General features: G+C 55.0%; 2 protein-coding genes across 2 annotated transcripts; both read left to right on the forward strand.

The window, feature by feature from the left end:
• Positions 1 to 8,316: 8,316 nt before the first annotated feature.
• Positions 8,317 to 10,110, forward strand: JN550_013812 (uncharacterized protein; the record flags this gene model as incomplete). The annotated part of the gene is made up of 6 exons (XM_049312441.1): positions 8,317 to 8,691; positions 8,760 to 8,972; positions 9,104 to 9,357; positions 9,407 to 9,672; positions 9,753 to 9,930; positions 9,999 to 10,110. The coding sequence occupies 6 exons, from the start codon at positions 8,317 to 8,319 to the stop codon at positions 10,108 to 10,110; spliced, it is 1,398 nt and encodes a 465-aa protein (XP_049164219.1).
• Positions 10,111 to 12,270: 2,160 nt separating this feature from the next.
• JN550_013813 (uncharacterized protein) lies at positions 12,271 to 13,011 on the forward strand (the record flags this gene model as incomplete). Its single annotated transcript, XM_049312442.1, has 1 exon — positions 12,271 to 13,011. One exon carries the CDS (start codon positions 12,271 to 12,273, stop codon positions 13,009 to 13,011), a length of 741 nt encoding a protein of 246 aa, XP_049164220.1.
• Between the last annotated feature and the right edge of the window lie 650 nt (positions 13,012 to 13,661).

A 13,661-nucleotide genomic window follows, 5' to 3' on the forward strand; every position in this document is an offset into this window, starting at 1 on the left:
TGCGACCACATCTGTCTGCTGCAACGAATGAACGTAGAGGGAGTGCGCGCAGACGTGGGGGGAACCGGCGGGAGTATGTCAGTGGTAGCGGGGAGACGAGATTTGAAGACAGTCGCCAGCGTCGGGATTAAGCAATCCCGTAGTTTGCAGGCGGGCTCTCTATAGTGTAACAAGGAGGGATCGCAGCATCTGCGGGCCGGGCGGCAAGGTCCCGATCATCGATAGGTGTTGATGCTGCGGTCTGGCGTGGCCTTGCCGAGCGATATCACCTAGGCTAGGGATCCCACCTGCCAAGGGCACTCGACTCGCGCCTGTCTTCTTCGCTCGTAGCACGGAGCAAAGCACAAAACGCCTGCGCTGAAGCGTTTTCGGCAGGGCGCGCGATCGCAAAGTCTCGTAGACTCAGAGGCTCGCAGAGTAGGGAGTGACGGGGCCCGAGATCTCTGCCGCCTAGTCGGACGGTAGCACCGGCTTGGGCGCAGAAAAGCGTACGCTCCGACGAGAGGCACGGGTGGTGGCGGGACGAAAGGTGCGATGGTGCCGCGGTAACCTTGGACCTTGGGCAGCGAGCGGGTTGGTGTCGGAAGGGCGCGGGCGGTTGTCGCAGCTCGAAGCTGGGTGATGCGGTATCCTTGGATTCGTGTAGGGTTGAAAGAAAGACCGACTGGCAGATGACATGAAGTCGACTCGGGTACAGAATGGCCTTGGCATGGACGGGATGGACATGCAACTACCCTAAACCGCACTGGGCAATGGATGATGTCGATCGGCCGCACAGTGCGTATCGATCGCCGCCATCGCTGTACATATCGTCTACAGTAAGCAGCTCCAGGTTGAGTATGTTGCCGTACACATCTGTTCCTCCTTCTCCCGCCCAGACCACGCCGTGCGTACATACCTAATTCAAAGTTCCTGATGGAATTCTTCTTTCTGCAGTAACCTACGCCGCTGCGTAGAGCGCATGGAGGCCTGATACAGCAGCACCGGAGCTGGAACTGCGATCAGTGAGCGAGTCTGCCGGACAGTGATGCAACGCAGCTTGGAGGCACTGTCAACGAAGACTTGATGGAACCCCCCCTCCACCCGGCGCTGCTGGACTGGACGGGCACGTTCCCGACCAGGGATTCCCATCATTCACTGGGAGTTGACAACACCGACGACAACTAACAGTAGGTACTACTGTGTGCACTATCCATGTCTTTCGACGTGGTCAACTGTCTCCGGGTTGGGGGTTCAACCGTTTTGGAGCACTGGTATTTCCTTTCTTTAGGGTAGACAGATCGGAAAAGCAAGACTACAGCAATAATGATGATATGTTGCTAATTGAACCGGTCAGATAAGAGAGGGAGAAAAAAGAAAGAAAGAGAAAACCAAGAAAGATAGAAAAAAGAGGGAAAATGAAGGCACCTGTTTATTTCGTTAAACTGCATGGATGCATGGCATTGTCCAAAATTCCCATCACGTCCCTCATGGGCAATTGAACGGCCGTCTGTAAGGTCGGGCCCTCTTTAACTCTGATTTCCACCCAACCAGATGGGCCAGCGCTGCTGACATACCTGGTCATATCCCGTGTTTATTATGTGCCTAAACCCCTCCCCTTTCCCTTCCGTCGGGAGAGACTGGGCTGATTATGTGCCGGGAGAACATTCGAACGACTCTTCCATTTCCGCGCCCACTTTTTTTTTTTCCCTTCCTCTTCTGGTTTTCAAGATTGCCACAAGCGTCCACTAGCTCCCAACCCCATTCAAAGTTGCCCTAGTCTCGAGATGGCCAGATCCTGACTTGTCGCTGAGTGCCGTGGTGCCTCAAAGAAGAAAATTCGAGTATAGGACTCGATATGCCTGCTTGATGCTCGGTGGGAAAGTTAGTCAATATTATGGACCCATGTACGAGTTTGCGATTAGGCGCCTGGTCCATTTCAGCTACCTAGTCCCATTTCGCTCGGACAAAAGGTTCTAGGACTGCAGTAATAGAGTTGAGAACTGCAAACAAAGACGGTGCTCGAACTGTTGGCTATCAACAATTTTTTTGGGATCTCTTTTCTCTCTACTTTAATTCTGGATATCATTTGGGAATGCCCCATATCGACTCATTACATTCTTTATCCGCAGTCTATGGCCGAGCGCCTCGTTTTCCTGCCCCAGTAGCACGGCGGCGCCCACTATATCATCTTGCGCTCGCTCTCTACCTTTCGTAAAGAAAAAAAAAAGGTTCCTCACAGCCTGAACACCTTTTAATCATGATCTCCCTTCCCCAGGCCGGTCATCCAACATGCCTTCAATGGTGTCTTCTTACGAGAAGTAGCGCAAGATTGTCTGCTGAGCCTCGGGAGAGAACTGCTGCAGTAGCTGTTGCGCATTGACGCCGGATGACTGCATCAGAGCCTTAGTGGCTTCCACCACCCTCTGCGCTACCTCACCCGTGCCCAGCATGTCGGCCTCGAGTGCTTGAGCAACGTAGACAAAGATCTTGTCGGCCTGGCCCATGACTGCGGGATGTTGCCTAAAGGTACAAGGTCAGCACGTGTTGCCAGTGGCACGCAGGTGGTGGCGTGCAAGTCAAGGCTCTGGAAAGGAACAAGGGTTTGGGGGGAAAGTGGACAACTTACTGGCTGATTAGTGTGGCGAGATATCCATAGGCGAACGGCGCGGCCTCCTCATCGTTCGTGACGGGGAGCGTATTCACCCATTGCGCAACCACGTTCTGCGCGTCTTGCACACTACCGCTGTTGAAATGGAGTATCTTGGCGATCGCTGCGCATGCATTCTCTGTGGCATACACCGCATCGTCGCCGCGGGCGTCAGGTACCTGCGTCACCTGGAACAGGTAAGGTATGGAGCCGTTCAGGAATTGTGACCAAGGAGCACCGCCGCGGTGGGCGGCAACACCGATCCCGTATGCCGCGGCCTGTCGGATAGCTGCAGACGGGTCCTTGCAGCCGTCGATCAGGGGCCTCTCGATGTATTGGTAGTATTTGATGCTCTCGGGACCACAGTACTCGAGAACATCATCCATGATGCACAGGCCCCACTGCCTCTGAGTCGGATCAGAGGAACTAAGGAAGCTCTCGTAGGTAGACACCAGGCGCTCCCACGGGCGCAGGAATGCAGCGCCGTGGTTCTTGAAAATGGCATGATACGCCTTGTTCATGTCTGAGAGCAGTGTCTGGTCGTCCTCAATGGCGAGAAGCAGCTCCTCAGCCTCGTCCTCGGCTTCTTCGGCCGTGGTGCCCTCCTTGTCCTCCTCACGCTGGGCAACTCGATCCTTGTAATCCTCGATGGCAGAATGGACGCCGTCGACGAACTTCTCCATATGCTGTTGTGAGAGGCAATCCTTGCCAACTACCTCGACCGATTCGTAGAAGCACTGGTACATCTCTGCCAAGGCGTCAATCGCCGGCTCGGCTGTGAGGACTTCCAACAGCTTGTCGACGGTGGCCAGCCATAGCTCGCGCAGTTCGTTGGACGCAGGTCCAAAGTTCTTCTTGTAGGAGCTGAGGAGCTGAGGTACCAGCTTCGCCGAGATGAAACGGACCGGGTCGTGGAAGAAGAAAGCCAAGCCGGGCAGAGCAATCTTTTCCATGGTATCCTTGACGTACGGTGCGAAGGCTGCCTCGAGCGTCTGGGCATAGACAACAAGTAGTTCGATGGCCATGTGCTTGTCGTCCATGGTGCTGGTCTTGATGCCAATCATCTTGCCCTTCAGGGGGACGAGCTCCCAGCCGTCCTCCTGCTGAAATTGCTCGACCTGGTCCTCGTCGTCGAGAAGCTGGATATCGGCTTTGGCGCTGGCCAGCTCCACCAGAGGCGGCATGACGTTGGGCAGGAATGGGAGGAAGTCAGGTCCCATGACGCGGCACATACGACCCCAGCAGTGCATGAGGTATTGACTCTGAGGATCATCCGAGTCAGTGATGCTGGACTGGATAGAAGCGAGAAGCGACACCAGGTTCATGGCGTCGTTGCCTAGGCGCTCCTTCCCGACGGCGAGAGCGATCAAGGTGGCACATTCCATGGCCTTGGCCCGCAGCAGGCGGAACTCCTTTTCGTTCTCGCGCTGCAAGACGTTCATAAGCAGGGGCATGAGCGTGTCGTAGTATTTCGAGAAGGCCGCCTCGGCAGCATCAGCGATGGTCGCGATCGTAGACAGAGCCTGCTCCTGCACATAACGCTTGTCGTTCTGAAGAAGTTGGAAGAGTTGGGAGAGCAGATCGTCCAGGTACGGCACAAGAATGTTCTTCTCGGCCTCCTCGCAGAAGTTCACCAGGGCGGCGGCGGCATGAGCCTTGACACGGGGTTCAGGCGAAGTCAGGACAGGGACGATGGCCTTGAGAACCGTGTCATAGTGCTCCTTCTGCATGGTGGGGGCGAAATCGGTGCTCATCTGGCCCAGAGCCTGGCAACCTGCCCACCTCACACGCGGGTGGGTGTCCTTGAGGGCGGGCACGACGAGGTTGAGAACTTGACTGAGCTCCTTGACCATCAGGTCGCGGCAACCCTCCGAGATGGCTGAAATGGCCATGAGAGCAGCGTGGCGGTCGCGCCACGCCAACGACGTGATCATTCTAGGGAGCCAGTTGAAAGTGGGCGCCAGGATGGTTTCGCCTCCTAGCTTGTTGGCGAGGCGGTCCATGCACTGCTCGCCAGCGACATGGTTCCGGTCGCTCTCCTCGGAATCGAACTGTCGAGTCTGTCAGTGCCCTGCGGGCTAGGCAACGAAGAAGGGGGGGTCCGGGGATCTCACATCTTCCGATGCCAACCACTCGGCGGCATCATCATCGTCCTCGCCCAGGTCTGTCATCAGACTGAGGCACTGCGTGATCATATCGGTTGTGTAGGTAGCGTCCTTGCGGCACATGGAAGGCGCATAATCAGCAAACGTGGCCATGAGCTCGAGGGCGTTCTGGCGGCAGATGTCGTCGAGTTCCTTATCCTGAATGACACCCACGCTGAACATGACCAGGTTGTGGAAAAGGGGCTTGAACATCTTGGGGCAAGTCTCGGCAAGGTCGATCAGGGCCAGGAGAGCCTTGCTCAGGTCGTCGGAATCCTGCGTATCCTTGATGGGAGGGAGAATGTTGAGCACGTCGGGCAATAAGCCGAAGTACTTTGGCTGTGCCTTCTTGCTCAAGCTGCGGAAGAAGGAGGCGAAGGCCTCCATGGCGGCGAGGCGGACACCAACGGCGTCGTCCTTGAATCCGCGGTTGAACGCCTCGAGAACTGCGCCCTCGTGCTGCCTCTCGATGATGCCCGGGGTCGTGGCAAAGACGCGGTAGGCCGTCTCGCGCTTGCCGGCATCGGGAGCCATGCTGAGGTTAAACAGCACGCCGAGAATCTCGGGCCAGGACTCGTCTATAGAGAAGTGGGTGTCAACAATAAGCAGCAAGGAGACTCGCGGGTGTGGTGTGGGACTGACTGTTTTCCGAGTACTGCCTGGCTACGTCGGCCACGGCATCGCTGATCTTGTTCCGCACGGCGCGGTCTGTCTCGTTGGCCAGGGACTCCAGCAGCTTCTGGCGAATGACGCCTGCCTGGTCGGGGCCCAGGGACACGAACATCTCGACCGTGTCGCCCTTGTCATTCTTGCGGCTCTTGGAGGATATGCGGCGGAAGATGACGGCGGCAAACGAGCGGAGCTAGAGGAGAGAGAGAGAAAGAGAGTGAGCTTCAGGACGACACAGCACAGTACAGCACAGCACAGGAGGGACGGGGCGCGCGAGCTGCAGGGTCGGGGGAGGGTGGCATACCGAAAGATCGGTGGCGGCAGCGAGCTGCTCGGCCAGGCCCATCAACAGGACATCGGGGCGCGTGGCGGTCCAGTTGTTGGTCAGGTGGTCCTCGGCCTGGGACCGGATGGTGTTGTCGGGGGACTGCAGGGCCTGCAGCAGCTGGGACAGCTCTGCGTGGACTTCGGCCGGGAGCATCGACATGACGGGCAACAGACTCGCGGCGGGCGTGGTGACGCGGTCGGGCGGTCGGTTGGGGGGAAATGCCTAGACGTGGTGAGGCCGGCCCAGCCCAGGTGTCGAAGGAAGTTGGGTTCGTGGGTATGGTCTTGCGGTGCGGCGGCAGGGCGAGTGTTGCGAGGGAGGGGCCGGAATCCGTCGTCAAGTTTTATTTTTGTCGCTCTCCTCTTAGGGGTCTTGGGACAAGGCGGGGGGGAAGGCGAGGAGGGGGGTGGGCTGCCCAGTCTCTTCTGGGTCGGCGTAGTGCTTTCGCAAGGGCCCTCTCGTCGGCAGACAACGTGTGCAGGGAGGCTCTGCGCGTTGATGGACGGTTCCAAAGAACGCCGGTAGGGTAGGAGAGGTCAAACGTCAGAATAGTAGCAATGGAGAGAAAGAAAAAAAAAATGCCAGGCGGCAGACAAGGTCGCGCGCTGCCGCTTTCTGTCAACCACACACACACACGTTGCCCGCCCGTTGTTGTCGGGGCTGCTGGCAGGGTGGGGCCCTGGTCCAGAATTTCAAATGTCAACGAGCCAGCACAGCAACAGCACACACAACACACAGCACACAGAACACGGGGGACAATCCCTTCATCCATCAATCAGTCAGTCAACCGATGGAATCAATCCGTCCATCTACCATAAATGGCTTCCAACGTTGTCAACAGATGGTCGTGACGGCGACCCGACGTCCATCCGGTGGCACCCAGGCCATCCCCTTCCGCGACACGCCAGCAGCCCATGTGAGGGCGGACGAGTGTGGCTGCTTCTCACCATTATACTGACAAGACTGACTACCTACTGTGGGTATGTAGGGTTGCGGATCTCGCGACTCCAACGGTTCAGACGTTACTCCCGTCGGTACCTACATAAGGAGGTTGAGATGGACACGGACTTGGAATCTTGGACCGCCAGAGCTTAAAATGCCGTGTTAGAACAAACAGACTCATCATGGCCATGCAATCAAGCAGCATTCCAAGTCTCGTTGAATACGCGCATACTCTGGCCCTCCCACTTTTCTTTGTTCCTTTCTCTCTCTCTCCTCTCTCCTCTCTCTCTTTCTTTCCCTTTCCCTTTATCCCCGTCTGCGCTGTGACGCAAAGTCCGCTTTCCGCACGTACGCGCGAGAGCATAGGGCACCAGTTATTTTTTTCCCCTGTGCTTGCCACTTTCGCGACGCGCCTGGGCCTGGTATGCATTGTAGATAAACAATTATAACGGCGTGGTGCCCTGTTATAGTCTACTGGTCCAGGTGCACCCATCCATGTCCCATAAGTCATATCAACAAGCAAGGAACAGCACACGCGCCTCATCAGAACCGGTATTTTGTGCGTCAGTATACTATGGTATGAGGATGGATTATCAACCCTCGCCCCGGGCTTTCCCTCCCACATGGCACGGCCGACACAAGTGACAGCAAACCCTGCCTCTCTGAAGGACTTTGTCGCGTCGCATACTTACTGCCGGAGACACTCCTCAGATGGCCGTGGTTGCGCGTGTCCCATTACCCCTCCATCTGTGGCTTGCCCCCCCGGTTGTGGCAGCGCTTCTGCTGGTCCGGGGGCTAGGGGTCACCCTCCGGGTCGGCACCCCAGGGCTGCCAGGTAGGCCCGGGAGTATGCAGCATGGTATGCAGTATGGTGCCTACCTAGGTAACGTACTAAGTAGGTATATAGGGTGACTAAAGTTACTGGGTAGTCACTGGACACAGCACTAGGACGAGACGGGACTTGGGGACCTATGACGGAGGGTGACGAGTTCAACGAGCCATAGCTCCGTCCCCTCCCCGCAGGCCCTACCTTGACCCTCCCTCACCTTGAGCTGCCGCGACGGACAACCAACCACCAACCACCATTCACGACGTCAGCCAGCCTGCCCCAAGACAATACCGTCCCCATCGTCGTCGGCCGGACATGATGACTGCTGGTTCGATACCGCTCTTCTTCGCGAACCCTGTGACGCCCGCCGTATGAGCTAGCTAGAGTAGAGAGAGGCGTCCTGCCGATTGCTGCAACTTCACTTCGCCTCCACCTCCTCCCCGCCCCTCCCGAGCAGTCCCTGCCCCCGTTTGGGGTGCTCGCGCCTTGCAGTTTTGCGTCGCGTGTCTTGGTCTCGAAAGTCAAGAACTCAAACGAATCCGTGCGAGACAGTCGAGACATAACTGCCTGGTGGTCATTTCAACTACTACAACACCACCACCACCACCACCACCACCGACGCCGCCGCCGAGCGTTCCCTCCCCCTCAAGTGACTCTCTCTGCCCCCTCGGCTCCCACATCCATCGCCCATCTGTCTATTCACCACCCCTCGCCCTCCGCGATTCAGACCTGGCCGTCCAGGCCATTAGCTGCCCGTGCAAGTCGGTCGGTTATCATGGACTCTTCCAAGGGCCATGCGAGCTCGGCGGCCGACTCCACCAAGGACGTGAGCGTCTCACCCCCCGCCCAGCCCTCGCGGTCCAACTCGTCGTCGAGCATCCATCGGGCCGGCAGTCATGGTCACGTAGCCAGCCACCGCCAGAGCTTCGCCGAGAACCTGCGTGGTCTGCCGCCCTCTCCGCGAGCCCAGCGCCATCCATCCTTCACCCAAGCCGCCATCCAAGACCTGCTGAACCATCCCCCCGCGACCCGTCCTTTCAATCCTCGTTTCACCGGCAGGGATTGGCGTGACGTTAGTGTCGGGGAACTTGTCTCTCAGGACGATGTGAAATGTGTCGATTTAGACACCAGCGTCGAGGACGCAACCATGGTGCGTAATCCACCGCAGACCCAGTCTGTGTCGCCATCACCCACTGTCTGGCTAATTGTCCCTCGTAGGCCTTGCTCAAGAACGGCACAAGTAACGTCGTTCTCGTTCGAGAGACCTCGACCGAGTCTACTGCCATATCTACCTTTGACCACAATGACTTGAATGCCTATCTACTGGTCGTCGTCGGGCTCGCCCACCCACCCGAAGACCTGGTCGCCTTATACGACTCTCTTGCCAAGAAGGCCCAGGCGCACGAGAGCATTCCGCTGCGTGATATACAGGTCAGTCGCCGTGGTTCATTCCGTGCTCTGGGTTTTGGTCGCCTTGGCATCCCCCGTCAACGCCCAAGACCCCTCCCGCGTTTGCTTGCCGCACACTTGATGAAGCCCGACTGATACTTGGGATCTCACAGCCCATTTGCCGAAAGGAAACACTTGTGACTCTGCAGGGCGATGAAGCTCTGGCCAAAGCCACCGAGGTCTTTGGAAGTGGGATCCACAGGGTCCTAGTCGCCAATCCTGCAGGTGATGCCATCGGCGTTCTGAGTCAACTCAGACTCATGGAGTTCTTCTACAACGAGGGTGTCAACTTCAGGGTCATTGATGATCTCTACCCCAGGCTCATGCGTGATCTTGGAATAGGATCTCAGCAGATCATTGCCATCAAGTGAGGTCATTGTCCAGTTCGTGCACGTCTCCGCTGACTTTAGACACAGTGCCGACAGCCCCCTAGCAGACGCCCTCAGCCTGATGAACGACGAGGGGCTCTCAAGTATAGCTGTCATTGACAATAGCCGAAACGTGGTTGGCAACATCTCGACTGTGGATGTTAGACTCCTCACCAGTGCCACAAGTTTGCCTCTTCTGCAAAATACTTGTATGCATTTCATTTCCGTCATTCTGAATGAGAGGGGAGTAGAAAAGGGCAAGGATTCCTTCCCCGTCTTCTACGTCAATCCGTACTCCACTCTAGCTCATACAGGTAAGCTTGTTAGACGTCTTTTTATACATGCCCGTTACATGCCCGACTGACCGGATTTGACATCAAAAAAAGTCGCCAAGCTCGTTGCAACGAGAAGTCACCGAATGTGGGTGGTGGAGTCAGCATCACCTTCACCTTCAGCACCAAGTACTCCGCTTCTCGGGCCCACGGTTTTGGTACCCAACTCAACTTCCAGTTCACAGTCGTCTTTGACAACCGGAACTCATTTCCCATCAGTGCCGGCGTCCTCGATGGCCGGTGCGCATCTATCAGGTCGTCTGACCGGCGTTGTGACACTAACCGATATACTGAACCTGTTCGCGAAGACTACCGGCTTGCATCCTTCTGATCCCAGTGAGCAACGAGCTCGTAGAAGGCAAAGCTCAAGCAGCTCCCTCCGCCCATCCCTGGATGCGTCACGCTCTAGTGTTGACCTGAGACGTTAGAAGGAGCTTATCAATCTATACTACTGCCTACGCAGCTATCAACAGGGATTGGCATAGACCAAAGAGAGCTGATCTTACTTGCTTACGCATCGCGGGCTCTAGGAGCCACTGATGAAAGGGTCTTGCACGGCATTTGGCAGACGTTGAGCACGATAGCTACCACAAAATGACGCGTGGTATCGGATATGAAGTCCGTTTGAGCCAAGCTGGACGCTTGCCCAGGACTCGGGACTCGGGCGTAATCAGCGTGAGGGCACGTTGTGTTGTCCTCCTCCTTCCCACATCGACGAAGCCCTACCACTCCTAAGCAGTACAAGTTGCCAACCCATACGTGCATGCATTCTATCTTGTGTGCCTAGGTTGCACGTTGTGCTAGATCTCAATAAACATTCTGCATACCGTCCTAGAAGACTCTCTTCACGTTTCATTGACGAGTATCCTCTATCGTACAGTCTGTTTGAAGTTTCAGATGTGCGAAACTCCAAGCAACTTTTAAGTCAACCGCTTCAAATTCACACTACACTACTTGGGGGCGCCCAATAGCCAATAAGAGCAGCACGGAATCTTGGGCACCTTGCAGGTATCGTCAAGCCAGTACTACTTGCCAATGGCTGGAAAACAGGCGCCATTCCATGTCATGAGAACTATCCCTGACGTCTGCAAGTGCGTAGCATATGCATTTCAGCCAGTGAAGCTTGTCCTCGCTATCTGCGCATCTGCACGATGATGTCGCTTGCATCGGATTGGGGCTACGCTAGAAGAGTCAAGCTTTGCGGGGGATCCGCAAGAGCCCCTACTCCTTGCATATCGAAAGCGCTGATCAGGACAGTGTACGGTAGGTAAGCGTGGGGTCCAATAGAAATCCTTACGTTAATCTCGCCGGCCAGTAGAAACCAAGTTATGAAGACCTTTCCCGAACCGATGGGATTTGATTCATATAGGGGGGGTGCCCCAGAGTTTCGGCACGGCGTACGACGTGGACACCGACTACCTCAAGAACGCGTCGACAACGACACCCAGCAACATCCTATCGTTCGCATCGAGTGCTCGAAGAATTCATCTAATCAGGGGCTCATCAAAACTTGAGGTTTGCTAGCCCATATTCTCTCTCAATGAAATCCGGAGCCATCGCGGAAGAGCGCCGCAGGTCGTTTGGTATAGGCGGTGCCGGAAACATAAGTTAGTACTAGAGATATCTTGTTGTTTGGACACCATTCTTATGGGAAGTATCTGACCGACGGACACTTTGTTGCAGGGACCAGAACAGAGGCTATGGTTGATAACGTCGTACCTCAGACCAGCAACCAAAACCGTCGCCGAAGCAGCACTTTTAGCAAGAACTCTAGCACGACTGGAGAGGCCACAACGATAATGGACAAGTTCAAGCATGTGCTGAGAAGCTCAACCGAGAAGAAAAGTGCTGGAGAAAAGTAGCAGCCCGGTATGCTAATCCACATTTGAATATGGGGTTCGAGGTGTACTTTTCGTCTTCTGTCTTCACTTGTGGATTTTTGACATTTTCCCCCAACCGCGTCTTCTTGCAATCAACCATAGCACACAAGTCATACTGCCCAGCGTGTATACTCTAAGTTATCCGGGAGCCCATGGCCATCTCAGGTACCAAGTCCAACAGAGGGGCCCCGGTAGACATCTTACGCCCTGTCGGGAGGCCTTCTTTGTGATATCCTTGGAGTCTAACCCAGAAGGTCTGGGGGCATCTGCTTCTTCAGAGTTGGCCAAAGTGACATAGAGATGTGAAACGGAAATCCAGTGTTGAAGTTATCCGTACGCGATATCTTGGGCCATGTAAGCATGAACAAGTGTTTTGATGGTGACAAATACGGCCTTATTGGATGGTACTCTCAACAACCCGAGCAAGCCCCAAAGTTGATGCAAACTGGTCTGGGTCTCAAACAGCCCTCCATAGTGTCAGCGGGTGAATTGCGGCGTAAGGTCTACCACATACAACCACGGTGAAGTGATCAGCGCTTGCTGATTGGCTGACCCTGAAGTGGCATCCGACCGGAACCTCCGAAGGTCTCATTACCTCAATTTCTGAAGAGGGGTAGAACTTGCTGCTGGGAGTAAGTAGAGTCTCGTGATATTGATTGGCTGTGCTCTTACGTACCCTCACGCACCACCACTGCCCAATATGCCTTTTAGACCACTCCGGCTCGGAATACTGGTTCCCTCGTCAAACACGGCGTTGGAGCCGCTGACTATAGAAATTGTACGAAATCTCGCACCCAATGTCTCGGTCCATTTCTCTAGATTCCGTGTTACGAGTATCTCCTTGGATCCTTCGGCGCTGTCCCAATTCGATACCTATGGGCCGATCATGTCAGCTGCTCGACTTCTCGCCGATGCTCACGTCGATGTGATAGGGTGGTCTGGGACTTCAGCGGGCTGGTTGGGATTTGAATCTGATGTCAAACTGTGCCAAGCAATTACCGCCGAATTTGGGATGCCTGCCACGACTTCAACTCTGGCCCTAAACCGCGCCCTTGACATGCTCGGGGCTAAAAAGTTTGCCCTGGTCACTCCTTACCTGGACGATGTGCAAGCACGCATTCTCAAGGTGTATGCAAGTTCGGGGTACACCATCGTCGCAGAAAGTCATCTGGGCATATCCGAAAACGTGAAGATCGCAGAGATTGACGAGGCTACCCTTGATCGGCAGATCATTTCCGTGTTGAAGAAAGGTGAAGGAGAAGTACAGGCAATATCAACATTCTGCACGAATCTCGTGGCAGCCCAACGTGTGGCCGTCTGGGAGCGTGAGCATGGTATTCCTGTACTTGATACTGTGTCAACTGTCGTCTGGGATATGTTGAGACTGAAAGGCTGGCAAAAAGGAGCAATAGAAGGCTGGGGCCAGCTGTTTGAGCTATAAGATTCATTTTTGGCATGCCTATTATCCCTATTTGGCGGGCTTCTTTGTACTACTGCCACGCTGGCGTGGGCGGATAGATGGTTGAACTGCGTTACCAAATCTTCATTACAAGGAAGGTCGAATGTAGAGCTTATAAGACTGATTGTTTTTGTTACCATAGTAGGCATAAACTCCGGAAAATCCGTGACCAGCACACAGAAGAAATGATATGTGATGGGTGACAATACACATTTTACACTGGCAAAACCCCGATGTTGGCATTGTATGGGAACCGAATCGAACCCAACACAATGTTATCCCACACTTGCGCGTGCATAATTTTGAGAACTTACCGCTTAACAGTACAAGTTACCAAAACATGTATGCTCTTACACAGATGCAGCAATGAAATAAGGCGGAGGAGATGCATTCTCTAGTGACCCTCCAGACCTCTACCACCTTGGAAGCACGGGGTTAGTGAAACTTGAGAGAACGCTGTTTGAGCCAAACTTTCAGCTAGCTCTTAGCTATATCCAAAGTTACGATAATTTGTCTTCCCTGTCGAGTGAGAGTGCACAAGTAATGGTTGTCATGATCTAGAACTGCGTGATAGGCACACGGGAGACAGATTACGCAATAAACCCAGTGGGCAATAGACAGCTACAAGAGAA

This window comes from Neoarthrinium moseri (assembly GCF_022829205.1).
Source record: "Neoarthrinium moseri strain CBS 164.80 chromosome Unknown scaffold143_Wmoseri_CBS_16480, whole genome shotgun sequence".
Lineage (NCBI taxonomy): Eukaryota > Fungi > Ascomycota > Sordariomycetes > Amphisphaeriales > Apiosporaceae > Neoarthrinium > Neoarthrinium moseri.